This window comes from Podarcis gaigeae (assembly GCF_964106915.1).
Source record: "Podarcis gaigeae genome assembly, chromosome: 12".
Taxonomy (NCBI): Eukaryota; Metazoa; Chordata; class Lepidosauria; order Squamata; family Lacertidae; genus Podarcis; species Podarcis gaigeae.
Genome location: NC_139688.1, coordinates 3,450,070 through 3,472,208, shown reverse-complemented (window position 1 = coordinate 3,472,208; position 22,139 = coordinate 3,450,070). Strand labels below are relative to the sequence as shown.

The following is a 22,139-nucleotide window of genomic DNA, read 5'->3' as shown; positions in this document are numbered from 1 at the left end:
CCCTCAGTCGCCGCCGCCGCCGCGTCCTCTTCCTGCTCCTGCTGCTGCTTGTCGGGCTGGGCTGGGCTTGGGCCTCCTGGCAGGGGCCCGGCTGGTGCTGCGAGGCGAGGCGAGGCCGGCGGGATGGAGGCCGTGCCCCGCATGCCCATGATCTGGCTGGACCTCAAGGAGGCGGGAGAGTTCGGCTTCCACCAGGCCGTCAAGAAGGTGGGAGGAGGCGCGGGGGGGGGAGGGGCAGGGGGCACTAGTACAGCAGTAGTATTATTATTATCCCATTGGAGGAAGGGGCAGAGGCCTAAGGGGGAGGGGGGAGTGGTAGACAGCATTATTATTATTATTATTGTTGTTATTGTTATTGTTATTATTATCCCACTGGGGGAAGGGCAGAGGCCTAAGGGGGAGGGGCAGGCAGCCGCGTTATTATTATTATTATTATTATTATTATTATTATTATCATCCCATTGGAGGAAGGGGCAGAGGCCTAAGGGGGAGGGGCAGGCAGCCGCATTATTATTGTTATTGTTATTGTTATCCCACTGGGGGAAGGGCAGAGGCCTAAGGGGGAGGGGCAGGCAGCCGCATTATTATTGTTATTGTTATTATTATTATTATCATCATCCCATTGGACGAAGGGGCAGAGGCCTAAGGGGGAGGGGCAGGCAGCCGCATTATTATTGTTATTGTTATTGTTATTATTATCCCACTGGGGGAAGGGCAGAGGCCTAAGGGGGAGGGGTAGGCAGCCGCGTTGTTGTTGTTGTTATTATTATTATTATTATTATTATTATCATCATCATCATCCTATTGGAGGAAGGGGCAGAGGCCTAAGGGGGAGGGGCAGGCAGCCGCATTATTATTGTTATTGTTCTTGTTATTATTATCCCACTGGGGGGAAGGGCAGAGGCCTAAGGGGGAGGGGCAGGCAGCCGCGTTATTATTATTATTATTATTATTATTATTATTATTATTATTATTATTATCATCATCCCATTGGAGGAAGGGGCAGAGGCCTAAGGGGGAGGGGGGAGTGGTAGACAGCATTATTATTATTGTTACTGTTATTATTATCCCACTGGGGAAAGGGGCAGAGGCCTAAGGGGGAGGGGCAGGCAGCCGCATTGTTATTGTTATTATTATCCCACTGGGGGAAGGGCAGAGGCCTAGGGGCAGGCAGTATTATTATTATTATTATTATTATTACTACTACTACTACTATTACCTAGTGGGCAAGGGGAGGGGCAGAGGCGTAAGGGGGAGGGGCAGACAGTATTATTATTATTATTATTATTATTATTATTATTATTATTATTAGCCTAGTGGGGCAGGGGTGGGGCAGAGGCCTAAGGGGAAGGGGCGGACAGCTCTATCTGCTGATGGATGGCCACACCGACTCGACCCTGAACACACTGACCAGATGCTTGGAAGCTGTGGCTGGATGGTTTCGTGGGAGCCGATTGAAACTAAATCCTTCGAAGACAGAGGTCCTATGGCTGGGTCGGGATGGCATGGGGATGAGGGACCAACTCCCTTCTCTTGCGGGGGCCCAATTAGTGCCATTGCCTTCCGTTAAGAGTTTGGGTGTAATCCTTGACGCCTCCCTTTCCATGGAGGCGCAAGTTACAGCAACAGCCAAGGCGACATTTTTCCACCTTCGCCGCATCAAGCAGTTGGTCCCCTACCTTTCCCGCCCTGACTTGGCCACAGTGATCCATGCGACGGTCATCTCCAGGCTTGACTACTGTAATTCGCTCTACGCGGGGCTGCCCTTGAAGCTGTCCCAGAAACTCCAGCGGGTACAGAATGCTGCAGTGAGGCTCCTCACGGGGTCTCTGCCATGGGAGCATATTCACCCAGTGCTTTTCAAGCTGCACTGGCTCCCGGTGGAGTACAGGGTCAGATTTAAGGTGCTGCTTTTGACCTTTAAAGCCCTTCACGGCCTAGGACCCTCGTACCTACGGGACCGCCTCTCCTGGTATGCCCCACGGAGAGCCTCAAGGTCCATAAATAGCAACACCCTAGTGGTCCCGGGCCCTAAGGAAGTTAGATTGGGTTCAACCAGAGCCAGGGCCTTTTCACCTCTGGCTCCGGCCTGGTGGAACGCTCTGTCTCATGAGACCAGGCCCCTGCGGGATCTGATTTCTTTCCGCAGGGCCTGTAAGACAGAGTTGTTCCGCCTGGCCTTTGGCTTGGAGCCAGTTTGATTCCCTCCCTCTCTCTCTCTCTTTCTCTTTTCTTTTTTCTTTTCTTTTCCTTCTCCTCCTGTGACGAGGCTACATTTTAATATTTTAATGTTCCATTATTTTAATGTTGTATTTTATTTTTGTTTTTAAGTTGAAATCATTCTTATTGTTTTTATTATTGTTTGTAAGCTGCTCTGAACCCGGCCTTGGCTGGGGAGGGCGGGGTATAAATAAAAAATTATTATTATTATTATTATTATCATTATCATGGGGTGGGGTGGGGAAGAGGCAAAGGCCTAGGGGCTATGAGGTAGGGGCAGGCATAATAATAATAATAATAATGCCTAGTGTTTTTCAAACCTTTCCCCCTGCTCTGGTGCCACACTTTCGAACCAACAATTTTGCTTGCCGATTTATTTTTTTTAAATAGATAAGGAACGCATTGGAAAACGGGGGGGGGGGGGCGGATTCTGAGTGGTGCTTGATTTATAATATAGAACACAACTACTTTAGAACATGATCCCGGGACATCCAGGAATCATAGAGCAATGCACAAGCGGCACAAATCTTTCCCAAAGTATAATTATATGTTATATTATCATTCTCAAAATATGATTATGTATTATACTGTACTGCAGTGCAATGTTTTAACAGTTTCCTGGATTGCCCTTGGATCCTGCCACACCCTTTGAGAAGCCTTCAAGCTGAAGGTCCCAGCGTGGGTTAGCAACACAGCACCAAAAAGGGGGGGGGAGGTTCATAACAACTCCCAGTTATTTGGTGGGTCTTAAAAAACATACCCCTCAAGTGCTAAGGTATGGTTCTGGGGAGGAGGCTTAGCACCGTATTTTTCGCTCTATAAGACGCCCCAGGCCATAAGACGCACCTTGTTTTTGGAGAAGGAAAACAAGAACAAAAAATATCCTGAATCCCAGAAGCCAGAACAGCAAGAAGGATCGCTGTGCAGCGAAAGCAGTGATCCCTCTTGCTGTTCTGGCTTCTGGGATAGCTGCGCAGCCTGCATTCGCTCCATAAGACGCACACACATCCCCCCTTACTTTTTAGGTGGCAAAAAGTGGGTCTTATAGAGCAAAAAATACGGTATTTTCTTGATGTGGAGCCCTGAGCATATGAAGGTGGGGCTTATTGTTATTGTTGTTTGTTTATTGTTTGCATGTGGGGACCTCTCTGCGTGCTGTTATGGAGCAGGCGGTTGGCGATGGTTTGGGGAGCAGTAAGTTGACGAGTGCAATCTCAAAACCTGAAATTCGCTGGGCTAAGGGGTTTCTGACCTAAATGAAGGAACTGAGTGATGGTTGATCAGTGAAGAGCGTTCTTGAGAAATCAGGGTCAAGGAATTGGGAGCAGGGCTTGAAGTGCAGTTTGGTGAGAGGGCAATAATAATAATAATAATAATAATAATAATAATAATTCGTTATTTGTACCCTGCCCATCTGGCTGGGTTTCCCCAACCACTCTGGGCAGCCTCCAACAAAAATTAAAAATACATCAAAGAGGAAGGTTCGTTGGAATAGGAGGGAAGGTTGCGAGGCGTGACGGGTGATGACTGAGAGTGTGGGAGAAAATGTGGGTGTATTTAGGGCCTTTAGTCTCGACAAACAATCTCTGGGCTCATCTTCTGAACTCCTGGCTCAGTCTCTTTAATTGGGCTGCTCTTCTGCCCCCAATGAATGACTTAGCACACTTCACGCCTGCCATTCTCTTCGTCTCCATATCTGCCTAAATCCAAATTATATTCAGTTGGTCTGTCACATACACTTTCCTTGCCACATCCAATTAATAATCTTGTGCCCCTGGTAGCCTCTTCAAGTTGGCAGTGGCCTGATGCAGGTAGCCCTTGGACCAACCTCCCCTGACCTACTGCCTTCCAGATTTTTGAGACTACAGTTATGCCTGCTGGAGCTGATGGGAGTTGCAGTCCTAGGGAACAGAAGTTCATTAAATGGATGAACTCTCTTGTGCAGGCATCCCCAAACTCGGCCCTCCAGATGTTTTGGGACTACAACTCCCATGATCCCTAGCTAACAGGACCAGTGGTCAGGGATGATGGGAATTGTAGTCCCAAAACATCTGGAGGGCTGAGTTTGGGGGTGTCTGCTCTTGTGCCATGGAAGAAGACCTTGTGCGCGGAGAAGAGAATTTTAAAAAGAAACCGACCATGGGTGCCTTAGGTTCTGACAGAGTGACTCTTGGCAAGTGTTCTTCAAAATGTCTCAAGTTTCTAGATGTTGATGTAGTGCTGACTTCAAGATAAAAAAATGAGCCGTGTATGGTGTATTTGTAATAACCGGAGGTTATAGGGCGGTATACAAATTTAATAAAATAATAATAATAGGCTTGACTGTTAGTCAACCAACTGTTGAGCAAATAGGATTGCGGGCCATCAATATAGTAAAATAAAATGGAGGGTGACGTAGCCAGGCAAAAGTCATACAAGTGGGAGAGAGAGAGAGCACTTTCTGCTTGCCATTATTAAGGATATTGGCATCAAGGACCACTTTGAGGTTTTCTACAGTCAAGTGGCATATAAATGCTATGAAATGAACATCGCCCTTCTTTTTGGAAAATGGGCTGCAGTCTGATAGTAACCCCAAGATTCTTTGGGAAAATCTGAAGCAGTTAAGAGATTTATGTGGTGCCATCCAAAGCCATTCAAATAACAGTCAGCTTCCTGTAATGTAAAAATGGCACCAGTAATTCGGAAATGTTGGGGATCCTGTGGAACAAGAAAGTACAAGCAAAATACCCAATTAATTCCTTCCTCTTCTTCTTATCGGCTGTCAGTCAGAGTCTATTCAGTAGGATTTTCCACTTTCGCGCATCTCCAACTGCAATGCCATTTGTAGCTGCTTGGTTTCTATTCTTATATCCATGCTATGGGGAGGGACGGACCCACACCTATCGCGGCGCAAGCGAGCGCAGTGAAACCCATAAGTATACATTTCCGGGTTTGCCACGTTCACAACCCAAAAGTTACGTTACCTTCACTGTATTACATCAGGAGCGGTCTTGGTAATCTACCGTATTTTTTGCTCTATAAGGCTCACTTTTTCCCTCCTAAAAAACAAGGGGAAATGTGTGTGCATCTTATGGAGCGAATACAGGCTGCGCAGCTATCCCAGAAGCCAGAACAGCAAGAGGGGTCACTGCTTTCGCTGCGCAGCGATCCCTCTTGCTGTTCTGGCTTCTGAGATTCAGAATATTTTTTCCCTTGTTTTCCTCCTCCAAAAACTAAGTTCGTCTTATGGTCTGGTGCGTCTTATAGAGCGAAAAATACGGTATTCGTTTCTTGTGTCTTTATTCTGCTTTCCTACCCTTGGAAAGCTCCTAACACAGCGTCCCCAGAAGTTGTACTGTAATAAAAGCGATAATTGAAAAACAGCTTCAAGCAGTAAAATTCCCCGTGCATCCCTGATGGGCCTGAATCTGCCTGTGTTGTCGCTACTGCTCAGAAGGAAAGGGGCTGAGTCATAGTCTGCTGATAGCTGTTCCTGAGATTTCTGTTTCTCACTGTGGAAAATGACTGTGTGTGCATGCATGCACATAGGAGGCAGAGATCACACAGGGTGCAAAGTCTCTGAGCCAGCAAAATGCTCTGTACAGTGGTACCTCGGGTTAAGAACTTAATTCGTTCTGGAGGTCCGTACTTAACCTGAAACTGTTCTTAACCTGAGGCACTACTTTAGCTAATGGGACCTCCTGCTGCCTCTGCGCTGCCGGAGCACGATTTCTGTTCTCATCCTGAAGCAAAGTTCTTAACCTGAAGCACTATTTCTGGGTTAGTGGAGTCTATAACCTGAAGCGTATGTAACCTGAAGCATATGTTACCCGAGGTACCACTGTACTTACATAAAACAAAATTTAAAAAATCCTTCCGGTAGCACCTTAGAGACCAACTAAGTTTGTTATTGGTTTGAGCTTTCATGTGCATGTACACTTCTTCAGATACACTGAAACAGAAGTCACCAGACCCTTATATACAGTGGTGCCTCGCTAGACGAAATTAATCCGTTCCGTGATTCTCTTCGTCTAGCGGTTTTTTCGTCTTGCGAAGCAAGCCCATTGACAGCTTAGCGGATTAGTGCTAGAGCTGTCAAGCGGCTTCCAGCGATCAGCTGTTAAGCGGCTTATCAGCGGAACAGCTGATAAGCGGCTTAGGGGCTTAGGAAAAGGGCAAAAAAAGCAAAAAAAAACCGCTGGGGGACGCAAGATTTTTTCGACTTGTGAAGCAACCCCATAGGGAAATTCGTTTTGCGAAGCGCCTCCAAAACAGAAAAACCCTTTCGTCTAGCGGGTTTTTCGTCTTGCGAGGCGTTCGTCTTGCGGGGCACCACTGTATAGTGAGATGGTGGAGAGGCGTATTACTCAGAAGGGTGATGGGAAAGCTCATACCAATAACAAACTTAAAGGTAAAGGGAACCCTGACCATTAGCTCCAGTTGTGACCGACTCTGGGGTTGTGGCGCTCATCTCGCTTTATTGGCCGAGGCGTACAGCTTCCGGGTCATGTGGCCAGCATGACTAAGCCGCTTCTGGAGAACCAGAGTAGCGCACGGAAATGCTGTTTCCCTTCCCACCGGAGCGGTACCTATTTATCTACTTGCACTTTGATGTGCTGTTGAACTGCTAGGTGGGCAGGAGCAGGGCCTGAGCAATGGGAACTCACCCCGTCGCGGGGATTCGAACCAACGACCTTCCGATCAGCAAGCCCAAGGCTCAGTGGTTTAACCCACAGCGCCACCCACCACCCATTTAATAACAAACTTAGTTGGTCTCCAAGGTGCTACTGGAAGGAATTTTTTTTTTATTTTAACTACGGCAGACCAACATGGCTACCTGTTTTGTACTTGAGAGGGGAGAGTGGTCTCCTGGCTGGCTGCTGTTGAGACCAGGATGCTTGTATAATGGGGCTCTATTTATATTATAAAAAGGTAAAGGGACCTCTGACCATTAGGTCCAGTCATGGCCGACTCTGGGGTTGCGGCGCTCATCTCGCTGTATTGGCCGAGGGAGCCGGCGTACAGCTTCCGGGTCATGTGGCCAGCAGGACTGAGCTGCTTCTGGCGAACCAGAGCAGCGCACGGAAACGCCATTTACCTTCCCACCAGAGCGGTACCTATTTATCTACTTGCACTTTGACGTGCTTTCGAACTGCTAGGTTGGCAGGAGCAGGGACCGAGCAACAGGAGCTCACCCCGTCGTGGGGATTCGAACCGCCGACCTTCTGATCGACAAGTCCTAGGCTCTGTAGTTTAACCCACAGCGCCACCCGCATCCCTTATTTATATTATATCCACATGCAAATCTCCCTTGACTGTGGATCACAGTGACTTTCTTCTGGCCTTGATTTTCCCATCTGCGAAAAGGGTGTAAGAGGGATTTGTTTTACTCCGTGGCGGTCAGGGTAAAGTTCATTGCAAATCAAAGGTCCTGCGTAAGGCAGGCAGCTTCCCTGGACGCCTGAGTTGGCTCTTTGCTTTCCAACATGATGAGGCCTTTTTTTCTGGACTGCAGTACACCTGTTCCCGGGAGCAAAGAATGTGGCTTTTCTGGCCTGACCTGTTTGGGATCTGGTGTTGACAGACCAGGGAACGGTCTCCGGGGAAGCTGTGAGGACGGTAAATGGCTATGAGAACAAGAGCTGTAGATTGGATTTTATTCATTTTACATTTGTATCTCACCTTTTCTGCAAGGAGCTCTAAGCGGCACACATATTTCTCCCCCCTATCTCAGTTTATCCCCACAACAATCTTGTGAGGTAGACTAGGCTGAGGATGACTGACTAGCCCAAGGGCACGCCCAGTGAGCGTCACATGGGGATTTGATTTATTGATTGATTGATTGATTTTATTGGAATTTTATTTACAACATAACACAACCCCCCACCCCACCCCAATACACTTTAAACGTGAACATAACATACCGTGAACATAACATGCAACAACACAAACAACCACATAAAAGACTTCCTTTATCCTGTATCTGGACTCCTTATTTACTTCTTATAAACTGTCCTTTATGAATAGTTATTAAGATTTTTCTAATTATAACTTAAATATCCATAAAGTCTCCTGCAGACATTAATCGAAACAAGTCTAGGTATGTATTTTAGGGCACTTCACATGGGGATTTGAACCCCAGTCTCCCAGTCCCTAGCCCAGGGGTCAGCAAACTTTATCAGCAGGGAGTCGGTCCACTGTCCCTCAGACCTTGCGGGGGGCCAGGCTATATTTTTTTTTTGGGGGGGGGAATGAACAAATTCCTATGCCCCACAAATAACCCAGAGATGCATTTTAAATCAAAGCACACATTCTACTCATGTAAAAACACGCTGATTCCCAGACCTTCCGCGGGCCAGATTTAGAAGGCGATTGGGCCGGATCCGGCCCTTGGGCCTTAGTTTACTTACTTGATGCTCTAACCACCACACCACAGTGGCTTTCTGTGGAGGGAAGCTGGTTATAAGTGGGGACCGAGGTCTCTCTTCTGGTGGAGTCCCACGAGGAAAGAAAGCTGGAAGACTCGCTCATACTTTTGGCTCATATTGTGGGTCTCATTCTGTGGAACTCTCTTCCAGTTGGGGGTCAGGCAGGCCACCACTTTGTATGTCAAGTACCATTGAGACGCCTTTTCAGCAAAGTGATTGAGAGGGTAGTGGCAAGTCAGCTGCAGACACTCTTGAACTTTAGTCGTGTCCGCCTCTTCGTGACCCCCTGGACCAGAGCACGCCAGGCACTCCTGTCTTCCACTGCCTCCCGCAGTTTGGTCAAACTCATGGTGGTAGCTTCGAGAACACTGTCCAACCATCTTGTTCTCCATCGTCCCCTTCTCCTTGTGCCCTCCATCTTTCCCAGCATCAGGATCTTTTCCAGGGAGTCTTCTCTTCTCATGAGGTGGCCAAAGTCTGGGAGCCTCAGCTTCAGGATCTGTCTTTTCAGTGACTCTTGAACTAGGGTTGCCATATTTCAAAAAGTGAAAATCAGGACAAAAAAGCTGTTGAACTTTTTTTGGGGGGGGGCGGAGTTGTTGAGCAAAATCTCCAAAATGAGAGAGGAAGTTTTGCCCTATTTTTAAGGAAATTCGCCAAAATCTACACTTCTGAAATGGGTTACCATTCGGTGTACAATGGGTTACCATGTCCGGTTTTCCCGGACATCTCAGCGATTTTCCACCTGGATGCTATTTACGATGGCCAAGTCGCTGCTACGTTTGGCAAATTCCGGACATATGGTAGCCCTGTCTCAAACACAGCTGATTATCTTGAGTTGCTCCAGGCCTGGGTTTGGAGAGTCACCTGGTGATAAAGGAGAGGCAGGGCCTTCTTGGTGATGGCACCTCTGGAATACCCTCATCACCCTTGGGTGCTTCAGTACCCTCTGCCTCAGGTGGCCGTAGGGAGCTTGAAACACCTCTCAAACCTACCCAGATATTTCCTGTACTCCGATCTTCAAATGCCAGTGTTTGCCTTGTACACTGCTTGGTTGTGTCTCTAATATGCAGTTGTATTGTGTTCCTTAATCTTGCTTTCATCTTGTTCTGCTTTAGAAAATTTTAATGAACGTTGTTGGTATTAATTTTAAATAAAGGGTTTAGAGATCACATTCACCCGGTGCTATACCAGCTGCACTGGCTCCTGGTGGAGTACAGTATCAAGTTCAAGGTGCTGGTTTTAACCTTCAAAGCCCTATACGGCCTAGGACCCTTGTACCTACAGGACCGCCTCTCCTGCAATGTCCCATGGAGGACCTTACGGTCTTCAAACAAAAACATCTTGGATGTCCCAGGCCACAGGGAGGTTAGGCTGGCCTCAAGCAGAGCCAGGGCTTTTTTGGCCGTGGCCTCGATCTGGTGGAACGCTCTGTCCCAAGAGACTCGGGCCCTGCGGGACTTGACATCTTTCCGCAGGGCCTGCAAGACAGAGCTGTTCCACCAGACCTTTGGCCAAGGCACAGTCTGACCCCCTCTCTCCTTCTGTAATCCTCACAGAACTCTAGCCCAATGGTTGCCATGAAATTGATTTTGAATTGATTTTAGAATGAATTGATTTTAGAATGCTGTTTTACTTTTATTGTTGTTAGCCGCTCCGAGCCTGGCTTCGGCTGGGGAGGGCGGGATATAAATAAAATATTGTTATTCTTCTTCTTCTTATTATTATTATTATATGTTCGATGAATAAATGGGTGCATTTCCTTCCCTCCCCCATATTCTAGTTTGTCCTGAAGAACTATGGTGAAAATCCAGAGAACTACAATGAAGAGTTGAAGAAGCTGGAGCAGCTGAGGCAGGTGAGGACATACGTGGTTCTCCTCCAACCCTCCTCTTCCTCTCGGTGATGGTGACGCGGGTTTACTGGGTTCACATGATGCAGTGCTGCCCACCAGGACCTTCAGGAGTCCGTAAGAGGGGAAACTGAGGCATAGAAAAGCAGATTGGGGAGGCAGTCTTGCTTTAACTTCCTTTCTTTTAAAATACTTACATGCCACTTTTCTTCTGAGTTGTTGTTTATTGAATTTATTAGTCACTTTTTTACCAAGGTAACACAGAACAACTCACAAAAACAACAACAACAAAATCCACAGGACAAAGAAAACTCTGAAAGGCAGTCTTGTTTTTAAAAGGCTGGATTAGAACATCCCATCCCTCTCAAAGAGGCCACAGATAGTTAAAAGCTGAAGGCCTTGAGAAAAAGAGAAATGTTTTTCCTTAGTGCCTAAAGATATGTAATGATGGTGCCAGGGGAAACTCCCTGGGGAATGCTTTCCACAAGCAGGGCGCCACCACAGAAAAGGCCCCGTTCTCTTTTTACTATCCTCCGGAACTTTCATGGCACATGAAGAAGGATCTCATGAACTCCCAGTATATTTCCAAGCACAGTTCAAAGTGTTGGTGCTGACCTTGAAAGCCCTAAACAGCCTTGGCCCAGTATACCTGAAGGAGCGTCTCCACCTCCATCGTTCTGCCCGGACACTGAGGTCCAGCTCCGAGGGCCTTCTGGCAGTTCCCTCGCTGTGAGAAGTGAGGTTACAGGGGACCAGGCAGAGGGCCTTCTTGGTAGTGGTGCCCTCTCATCAGATGTCAAGGAAATAAACAACTATCTGACTTTCAGGAGACATCTGAAGGCAGCCCTGTTCAGGGAAGTTTTTTAAGTTTGATGTTTGCTGAGTTTTTATTACATTAGAAGCCACCCAGAGCGGCTGGGGCAACGCAGCCAGATGGGCACAGTACAAATAATAAAATTATTATTATTATAAAAGTAAAGGTAAAGGACCCCTGACAGTTAAGTCCAGCCATGAACAACTCTGGGGTTGCGACGCTCATCTCGCTTTACTGGCCGAGGGAGCCGACGTTTGTCCGCAGACAGTTTTTCTGGGTCATGTGACCAGCATGGCTCAGCCGCTTCTGGTGAAACCAGAGCAGCGCACAGAGATGCCGTTTACCTTCCCGCCGGAGTGGTACCTATTTATCTACTTGCACTTTGACGTGCTTTTGAACTGCTAGGTTGGCAGGAGCTGGGACTGAGCAATTATTATTATAAGGTAAAGGTAAAGGTACCCCTGCCCGTACGGGCCAGTCTTGACAGACTCTGGGGTTGTGCGCCCATCTCACTTAAGAGGCCAGGGGCCAGCGCTGTCCGGAGACACTTCCGGGTCACATGGCCAGCGTGACAAAGCTGCATCTGGCGAGCCAGAGCCACACACGGAAACGCCGTTTACCTTCCCGCTGGTAAGCGGTCCCTATTTATCTACTTGCACCTGGAGGTGCTTTCGAACTGCTAGGTTGGCAGGCGCTGGGACCGAGCAGTGGGAGCGCACCCCGCCGCAGGCATTCGAACCGCCGACCTTTCGATCGGCAAGTCCTAGGCGCTGAGGCTTTAACCCACAGCGCCACCTGCGTCCCATTATTATTATAGGTGGGGTTAATAATATATTATTGTTATTATATTTTATATACTTGTTATATAATAGTACTACATTATTGTTGCTGTTATTTAGTCCAATCTCCTGCAATGCAGGACTCAAAGCTATCTGGCCCCTGAAGCTGCCTTGAGGTGAGCTCAGTTTGAAGGCATTTATCATAGGAATTTTCAGCCACTGCGGTGCTCATACAATAGGACTTTCTCATCAGGGTTGTGCTTCCCAGGCAGAGCTTTTTGCACTGTGTGCTTGTGGTTTTTATTTTTGAAATGTGATCATGTTTCCTGAAGAGATAGTGGTCACTATCAGCAGTTGCCTTGGGACCTCAGCACAGCCTGCTGTCCGGAGCCCTCAACCTTTCCGAGCACAATTCAAAGTGTTGGTGTTGACCTTTAAAGCCCTAAACGGCCTTGGCCCAGTGTACCTGAAGGAGCGTCTCCACCCCCATCGTTCTGCCCGGACACTGAGGTCCAGCGCCAAGGGCCTTCTGGTGGTTCCCTCCCTGCGAGAAGCAAAGCTACAGGGAACCAGGCAGAGGGCCTTCTCGGTGGTGGCACCCGCCCTGTGGAACGCCCTCCCACCAGATGTCAAAGCGATAAACAACTACCTGACATTCAGAAGACATCTGAAGGCAGCCCTGTTCAGGGAAGTTTTTAATGTGTGATATTTTAGTGTATTTTTGGTTTCTGTAGAAGCCGCCCAGAGTGGCTGGGGAAACCCAGGCAGATGGGCGGGGCACAAATAATAAATTATTATTATTATTAATAACCTGACTCCTGTCCCTTTCCTCTCCCCTCCCAGAACGCTGTCAACGTGCCCAGGGACTTCGAAGGCTGCAGCATCCTGCGCAAATACTTTGGGCAGCTGCACTACCTGCAGAGCCGCATCCCAATGGGGGCAGAGCATGAAGCAGCCGTCCCCATTACCTGGTGAGCCAACTGCAGCGGGGAGAGGCGATGGCCGAGGAGCTGAGCCTTGCCGCTCAGCAGAGCTGGCTTTGAGGTTACGCCAAAAGTGGAACAAGTGGGGTTGGGGCTTCTCCCGCTCTGCGCATGGACCACGGAGGGGACCCTCCACCGCAGTGTTTCTCAAACCTGGGTCTCCATCTGCTGTTGGACTGCAACTCCCATCTTCCCTGACCACTGGTCCTGCTGGCAAGGGATGATGGGAGTTGTAGTTCACAACAGCAGCCGGAGACCCAACACTGCTCTGCAACTTGGGCGCTCCCTGGAACGTAGCACATTCTCTCCTCTGGGTATTTCTTTCTACAGTGGTGCCTCGCAAGGCAAAAAGAATCCGTCCCGCGAGTCTCTTCGTCTAGCGGTTTTTTCGTCTTGCGAAGCAAGCCCATTGACGGCTTAGCGCTATTAGCGGTTTAGCGGCTTTTAGCGGCTTATCGGATTAGAAAAAGGGGGGGAGGGGGAAAACCCGCAGGAACTCGCAAGACATTTTCGTCTTGCGAAGCAAGCCCATAGGGAAATTCGTTTTGCGAAGCACCTCCAAAACGGAAAACTTTCGTCTAGCGAGTTTTCCGTCTTGCGAGGCATTCGTCTTGCGGGGCACCACTGTATTTTGGAAGGGGAGCCCGAAGGGGAGGGGGGAAGGGTGCAGAGTAATGAAGCAATAGCAAAAATGGAGGAAGGCTTATTGGTTATGCCCCACCTCCATGGTTAGAGGCAGTACAGTGGTACCTCGGGTTAAGTACTTAATTTGTTCCAGAGGTCTGTACTTAACCTGAAACTGTTCTTAACCTGAAGCACCACTTCAGCTAATGGGGCCTCTGCGCTGCCGGAGCACGATTTCTGTTCTCATCCTGAAGCAAAGTTCTTAACCTGAAGCACTATTTCTGGGTTAGCGGCATCTGTAACCCGAAGCACATGTAACCTGAAGCGTATGTAACCTGAGGTACCACTGTAATTCTCCTCGGTTCCAGTTTATGGATACCGCAGAAGCGGAGAGTTGCTCTTGTGTTCGAATCCTGCTTGGTGTTCCTCACAGGCATCTGATTGGCCACTGTGACAACAGGATGCTGGACTCATTATTGAGGTTAAGTGTGTGGAACAGGTCTCGGTGTTTCGATTTCTGGGAATGGAGCTGAGAGATGACCTAACCTGGAGAGAAAACAGCAAAGACCTGATGAAGAGAGCACAGCAGAGGTTATATTTTCTGAGAATCCTCTGGAAAAACAATCTCCCAAAGGACCTGTTGATGGAGAGTGTATTAACTTATGGTCTCTGTGTGTGGTTTGGGAGCTGCACAGTCAGGGGAAAAACAATGCTGTCCAAGGTTGCAAAGACTGGGGAGAGAATAATTGGGTGCACTCTTTCCACCTTGGATCAAATCTACGCTTCCAGGTGCCGTAAGAAAGCTGCAGAGATAGCGCAGGATAGTTCGCACCCCGGAAATGTTCTCTTTCAGCTTCTGCCTTCTGGAAGAAGGTACAGGGTTATAAAGACCAGGACTAGCCGCCTGAGAAACAGTTTCTATCCAAATGCAATTTTGGTTTTAAACGCAGTGTAAGGTAGTCTCTGTGGGAGTATATTGTATTTAATTACAGTGGTGCCCCGCAAGACGAATGCCTCGCAAGATGAAAAACTCGCTAGACGAAATAGTTTTCCATTTTTGAGGTGCTTCACAAGACTAATTTCCCTATGGGCTTGCTTCGCAAGACGAAAACGTCTTGCGAGTTTTTTTCCTTTTTCCCCCTTTTTCTAAGCCGCTACGCCGCTAATAGCCGCTAAGCCACTAATAGCGCTAAGCCGCTAATGGCCGTGCTTCGCAAGACGAAAAAACCGCAAGACGAAGAGACTCTCGGAACGAATTAATTTCGTCTTGCGAGGCACCACTGTATAGCGTACCAGAGTTTTTAGGGGGCTAACCAGGCTGGGATAGCAGGCTTGTGGGTTTTTGAATGTCTGATGTAGATTTTTTCAATTTCGTTGTTCTGTGTGGGACAATGACAATAAAGATTATTGTATTGTAGAGGGGCCAATCCCCTGATCCAGCAGGGTTCTTCTCCAACTGTGACATTCTTGTTTGGTGACGGACGGCTTGGGGGAAATCAACCTGTTGAGATTCATGAAAGAGTTTGCAGGAGGACTGGGGTTTCAGGAGGGGGAGAATGAGTGAATGGCTGGAGATGAGGAGGCCGTTGAAAAGAATAAGCTATCAAGGTAGCAGTCTTAAAGACAGGAGTGTGGAAACCAGCCTCTGTCTGGACTAGGAGCTTGAAGGAGATTTGAGAAGTGATAGGGATCAACTGCAGAGATTTGGGAAGTGGGGATGCTTTTAGCAGAAATGGGAATCAGTGCTGGGTGGGAGACGAAGGAGATGTGGCCCTTTTATGTGTCATGCTCCATCAGCCCAAAGGGGGCCCGTCCAGTTCTGCACGCTGACCTCACAATGGCCAACTAGATGCCTGTGGAAAACTCACATGCGGTACCCAAGCACAAGATCCATTCTGCTCTCCTGTGGCTTCCAGGAACTGGTGTTCAGAAGCACTGCCGACTCCAGCCGACACCCCAAGCAGGAGGGTGTTTTGTTGGGCTGGGCCTCTGGGCACCTGTTCAGTGCCCCAACTGGGCGCTTTGCTGGAAAAAGGCCCGTGCATTGGGATACGTTCCGCTCACCCCCCACAACGGCCCCCTCTGTTTGCAGGACCGAGATCTTCTCTGGCAAGACGGTGACGCATGAGGACATCAAATACGAGCAGGCCTGCATCCTGTATAATCTGGGTAAGGACCGTTCGGCCAGCTGGACCTGCGACTGCGTCTCTGTTTCCAGGAAGCGAAAGGGGCTTCAGGGGAGGAATTGTTGGGATGTGTCCAAGGGAACGGGGTCATTTTGCAGGCTCCCAGCTGGCTCCAGCCCACTGGCCGGCAGCTGGACGAACTCTGGTCCTTTGGAACAGCATCAAACAGCAACTCACAGCTTCTGAAGGCTTCAGAAACTTGAGCACCCCTCAGTCAGCAGAGTGAATAACACGCAACAGAAGTGGTGGACAGAGGCATATGTAAAGCATATTTACAAGCAGTTTATTCAGCGTAGTTCAGGACAAAGAAAACATGTCTGCTCTCTTTCGTGTCCAAGAGCAGGAAGCATAAGCAAAAGCTATACACAAACGGAAGTTCCCAGCAAGCTGTGCTGGAGAGTAAACAGTCATGTGACATGCAACAATCACGTCTGTTCCTTTTAAGGTGGAACGGAACATCAATATCCCAACAGGAATGACTAAAGGATCATTCCAACGAAAAGTATATTCGCAGCAGCAGCCAAGGATGTTTTGCTGGCAAATAATCGGCAAGTTTTTCTTGGCTGATGTGGCGACAGCCGTGTCTGCCTTTGCATCCATGAGTCTAGGCTGCTTCTGCGTTCTCTGCCTCAGCCTTCCCCCAGAAGGTGCCTTCCAGGTGTTTTGGACTACGGCACCCATGAGCCCTAGCTAGCACAGCTGTTACGGGGCTAGCAATGGCTGCTTTAATGAAATTACTCTCAAAGAGAGGCTGGAGGCAGGAGCTAGTAGCAAGCCTTTTTTTGTCACTGCCTCTGGCTTCCCTTGTCATTCCCCAAGTCCTCTGGCACGTTGAGAGGGCTTGGGAGAAAGGCAAAGGATTCTCCGACTTGTTCTCTTAACAGCAGTGAAAGTGGGAGGGTGTTGGGGTGCCCCCCTTGCCAGTGAGCTGGAATGCGTACTTACCCTTTGGTAAGTGGATTAATGGGTGCTTGGCTGCACCTTTCTCTTAGGAGTGCTGGTCCTCTGGAGCACGTCAGCCCCCCCCCCCCATGCTGCAGCATCTGTGCTAGGTTTTGTGCGACTAGCACGGGAATTGTGGTTCAGTGCTGTGTCCTTTTGTCTGCAGAGACTGGTTCAAAAAGTGCGAGCGGCGTAGGGTGGAAGCTGAGAATATTAAGGGCATTTCCAGTGGTTGGAGGGGAACGCTCTGTGTTTAATTTACACTATTTGTGCAGGCCAGAGAGCAGCTCCTCCGGCTGCAGAACGTGGCTTACCATAGCTCAGAATCGGTGCACGCTTCTGTGTTTCTCAGAAGACCGCTTGCCAGTGGCCAGCAAATATTTTATCCAGGCGGCTACCTGTCCCAGCCCCAAATGAAAGATGGGCTCATTTCTGACCTTCTGGTAAGCTTTGGAAGCACTGAAATCAGGATGATGACCACAATCTTTGGCTGACTGTTAAGGCAAGTTAAAATATAAGGATGGTTTTTTTTGGGGGGGTGGATGTTTCTCTGCTCTAAGAAGCCACATTGTGCTGTCTAATGCAGTGATCTCCTTGTCGCAGCTCGATCGTTTCTGATTTGCTTTGGATTTCTGTGCAATTCTGACATTCCTCACCTCACACAAAATCCTCACCTGGTTGAAGAGTAGTGCAGGCTAAAAAAAATGACCTTCAGAACCCACAGATGTGTTAGTTTCTGTTCTTATCACTGTGCAGCTGCTTGGAGTCACAGGACTCTGTTTACATTCCAGAGACCTTCCAGGCTGTTGGAAGTCTCACGGGAAAGGAGGCGGAATGTGACGTTACTGGTTTCCGGTTTCCTTTGTTCAGTTGCTCTCTGCTTTCATAGAGAGAGGATGTCTTTTCTGTCTGCGTAGCTTAGAAATAAAACTCTTTGCAATGTAGCCCAAACCTCTCGTCTCTTTCCTGTGCTGGCAACTCTGCTGAATGGGGGAACGTGCCTTGGAGCCTCATCAAAGGCTCAGGTTGTTAATTATTTGTCGGAGGCGATTCCGAGGACTTGGCCGGAGGAAAATGAGGCTTTATCAGCTTGACCGAGAGGAGATGCCGACAAGATGCACCAGTGCTTTCCTACTGCCTGAGCCTCCTGCTCTGACGGTCCACGTTGCATTGCTTCCTGGAAGACTGGCTGCTTTGCGCCCGCTCGTCTGCAACCAAGGAGACTTCAAAGCAGCCTTTGCCAACCTGGTGCCTTCCAGACGTTTTCGACCACAGCTCCCCTCAGCCCCAGCCATCCTTGGAAGTCGTGGTCCATAAGATCTGGAGGGCCCTGTTAGGATATAGTTCTGTTCCACCTTAAAAGGGTACAGGCATGACTGTTGTGTGTCACATGCCTGTTTACTTCCAGCACTCGCTGGGAACTTCCATTTGTGTATAGCTTTTGTGTTACTGCTGTTTTGCTGGAGACGAAGGGAAGCAGACATGTTTGTTCCGGAACTATGCTGAATAAAATGCTGTACATTATGCTTGCATATCTCTCTGTCCGCCTCTTCTGCTGTGAGGTGATTGACACATCCTGCTGACAGAGCGTGTACGAGTCTCTAAATGTATCTGAGGCTCGTGTCGCTGTTTGATGCTGTTCCAAGAGAGACCGGCTGCCGGCCAGTGGCTGGAGTCAGCTGGGGGCCTGCCTGATGCCCCCGTCTTTCTGGCAGTATCCCAACAGGCGCGAGGTTGGCAAACGCTGCTTCAATGAGTATCTTCACATGTTTCTGTGTTTTGTCTTGTTGCCTGCACTGAACCTTCTAGGACTGGGCAGGTTAGAAATGTAAATGGCAATACTTTGAGACTCTCATCTAACAGGGTGGGGAGAGGCACCAAAATATTTAGAAGCAGCCACTGCCGGACACCTGTGTGCTTTTCTGGCCTTGCCACGTTTCCGAGCACAATTCAAAGTGTTGGTGTTGACCTTTAAAGCCCTAAACGGCCTCGGTCCAGTATACCTGAAGGAGCATCTCCACCCCTATTGTTCTGCCCGGACACTGAGGTCCAGCTCCGAGGACCTTCTGGCGGTTCCCTCCCTGCGAGAAGCAAAGCTACAGGGAACCAGGCAGAGGGCCTTCTCGGTGGTGGCGCCCTCCCATCAGATGTCAAAGAGATAAACGACTACCTGACATTCAGAAGACATCTTAAGGCAGCCCCGTTCAGGGAAGTTTTTAATGTGTGACATTTTAGTGTATTTTTGGTCTCTGTGGAAGCCGCCCAGGGTGGCTGGGGAAACCCAGCCAGATGGGTGGGGTAAAAAGGTAAAGGTACCCCTGCCCGTACGGGCCAGTCGTGTCCGACTAGGGTTGCGCGCTCATCTCGCTTAAGAGGCCGGGAGCCAGCGCTGTCCGAAGACACTTCCAGGTCATGTGGCGGGGTACAAATAATAAATTATTATTATTATTGCTGGGAAAAGTCTGAGCTGGGTTTTAGGGAGCTTTTTGTGTAGCTCCGGGAGACAGTAGAGGCCCTGTTCTTCCTGGCTGCGGCAGATCGTGGGCATGTCATCTCGCTCATCCCCTGCAGTGGGAATAGCCTGGTGGGAGGAGGGTACAAGAAGCAGCTGCCTCTTGCCGTGTCTGCCTGAAGGGGATGATTGGCCAAGGAGTCTGTTCTGAAAAGGGGCATCTCTATTCCCAGCTCCTTGGCCCAGACTGCAAGGGCTTGAGAGCAGCCTCGTTCCAAGATTTACTGTATTTTTCACTCTATAAGAGGCACCAGACCACAAGACGCATCTAGTTTTTGGAGGAGGAAAACAAGAAAAAAAATATTCTGAATCTCAGAAGCCAGAACAGCAAGAGGGATCGCTGCGCAGTGAAAGCAGCAATCCCTCTTGCTGTTCTGAGTTCTGGGATAGCTGCGCAGCCTGCATTCGCTCCATAAGACGCACACACATTTCCCCTTACTTTTTAGGAGGGAAAAAGTGAGTCTTATAGAGCAAAAAATACGGTAAATCTCTCAACCGTCAGAGCAACTGTGTACTTGGTCAGTTTTCATTGGGGGACAGGTTCCTTGACATTACTGGAAAGATGACCTCTTTCGGACCACAGTTTTGAGGAGGAACATTGAGTTAAATTCTTCAGGAAAACAAATTTTTATTGGGCAGAATGTCTAGTTTCAATAACCATGTTAACAGGGCAAAGTGTTTTTATTCTGTTGGATGTATCTTGCTCTGTTACAGCTTTTCGGCTGTGCAAATGAATAATAAAATACTCTCCGTAGTAGTAGGCAGGGGGAGAACGCCTGGGGAGCCGCTGCCTATTGGACGATGCCGCCACTCACCCTTTCCCTTTCTCCTCCTCCAGGCGCATTGCATTCCATGCTCGGAGCAATGGACAAAAGGGTATCCGAGGAGGTAAGGCTTTCAGTTCCCCCCCTCACCATGTTAATAGCATCAAAGGCACCTCCAATTAGTCCTTTGGGGCTTTAAAAAAATCCAGTTTTTAAAAGAGCTTAGTTAAAATTCTCACCATCGTCAGCACGGTTGCTTCCTATGAGCCCAATGCATGTAGCAGTGCATTTATTTGCTTACAGTGGTGCCTCGCAAGACGAAAAACTCACTAGACGAAAGAGTTTTCCGTCTTTTGAGGTGCTTCGCAAGATGAATTTCCCTATGGGCTTGCTTCGCAAGACCAAAACGTCTTGCGAGTCTTGTGAGTTTTTCCCCTTTCCCCCCCTTTTTCTAAGCCGCTAATAGCGGTAAGCCGCTAATAGGGGTGCTTCGCAAGACGAAAAAACCACTAGACGAAGAGACTCGCAGAATGAATTAAATTCGTCTTGCGAGGCACCACTGTATTTATGTACGGTAATTTATTGTTTCGCCTTTTTTGTAAACTGCTTTGATTTTCTAAAAGCAAATGGTATATATATAGAGAAAAAGAGAGAGAAATTCAGTTTGTGTGCATTTGGGTTGATCTTCCTTGGGGGTCTTCTAGCTGGGCTTGTTGAAAATTCAACTCTCTTCCCCCCCCCCAAAAAAACCAACCCCATTCTGTCTTGCAGGGCATGAAGGTCTCCTGCACCCATTTCCAGTGTGCGGCGGGGGCTTTTGCTTACCTCCGGGACCACTTCCCTCATTCCTACAGCGTAGACATGAGCCATCAGATCCTTAACCTCAATATCAACCTCATGCTGGTAAGAGCTGGGGGTGGGGTGAGGGGAAGTCCCTCTGGCCTAGTCTGCCCCTTGGCGAAGGTGCTGAGAACAGAAGGGGAGTCAAAGGGCCAACTAGAATCATAGAATCATCGAGTTGGAAGAGACCACAAGGGCCATGGAGTCCAACCCCCTGCCAAGCAGGAGACACCATCAGAGCACTCCTGACATATGGTTGTCAAGCCTCTGCTTAAAGACCTCCAAGGAAGGAGACTCCACCACACTCCTTGGCAGCAAATTCCACTGTCAAACAGCTCTTACTGTCAGGAAGTTCTTCCTAATGTTTAGGTGGAATCTTCTTTCTTGTAGTTTGGATCCATTGCTCCGTGTCCGCTTCTCTGGAGCAGCAGAAAACAACCTTTCTCCCTCCTCTATGTGACATCCTTTTATATATTTGAACATGGCTATCATATCACCCCTTAACCTCCTCTTCTCCAGGCTAAACATGCCCAGCTCCCTTAGCCGTTCCTCAGAAGGCATCGTTTCCACTAGTCCACTTGCAGTGGCCAACCAGAAGCCCTAATAGGAAACAGGATTCGAACACAAGACCCTCTTTCTCCCCTCCTGTGGCTTCCACTAACTGGTACCCAGAAGCACTTACTGCCTCCAGTTTCTGGAGTGTAGAGCCGAGCCATCGTGGCTAGCGGCCACAGACAGTTCTCTCCTCCCTGTATTTACAAAGCAGAGGGCAGGGCAGAGTGACTCATTGTTCTAAACGGGCTGGCCGATTTTAAAATGTGCTTCCTAGAGGTGATCTCCGCTCCTGCGACAGTAGCTGCAGTGGACTGCTCTCTTGAGGTTACCTGCAGCCTTGCGTCCAAGGCTATAGAACACTGTAACTGAAAGCATCTTGTATGCCCCGCAGAGGACCTTAAGGTCCATGAATAACCATAGTTTAGAGGTCCCTGGCCCTAAGGAAGTCAGATTATCCTCCGCCAGGGCCAGGGCCTTCTCAGTGATGGCTCCGACCTGGTGGAATGCTCTGTCCCAGGAGACCAGGGCCCTGCAGGATTGAACTTCCTTCTGCAGGGCCTGTAAGACTGAGCTATTCCGCCTGGCTTTCAATTTGAACTTAGCCTGATCTTTTATTCCCCTACCTTCCCTCCCCCTCTCCTTTTTATGAAGATTACCCGCT

At 48.7% G+C, this 22,139-nt stretch overlaps 1 protein-coding gene across 1 annotated transcript in view; it reads left to right on the top strand.

Moving 5' to 3' along the window:
• The window catches only part of PTPN23 (protein tyrosine phosphatase non-receptor type 23), a 56,659-nt gene continuing 34,520 nt past the window's right edge, over positions 1 to 22,139 (top strand). Inside the window, exons 1-6 of the mRNA XM_083703910.1 lie at positions 1 to 207; positions 10,411 to 10,485; positions 12,916 to 13,043; positions 15,772 to 15,848; positions 20,158 to 20,207; positions 20,855 to 20,986. Of these exons, the coding sequence (XP_083560036.1) occupies positions 124 to 207; positions 10,411 to 10,485; positions 12,916 to 13,043; positions 15,772 to 15,848; positions 20,158 to 20,207; positions 20,855 to 20,986 (546 nt within the window). The 5' untranslated portion in view covers positions 1 to 123. The remainder of the gene's footprint in view (positions 208 to 10,410; positions 10,486 to 12,915; positions 13,044 to 15,771; positions 15,849 to 20,157; positions 20,208 to 20,854; positions 20,987 to 22,139) is intronic.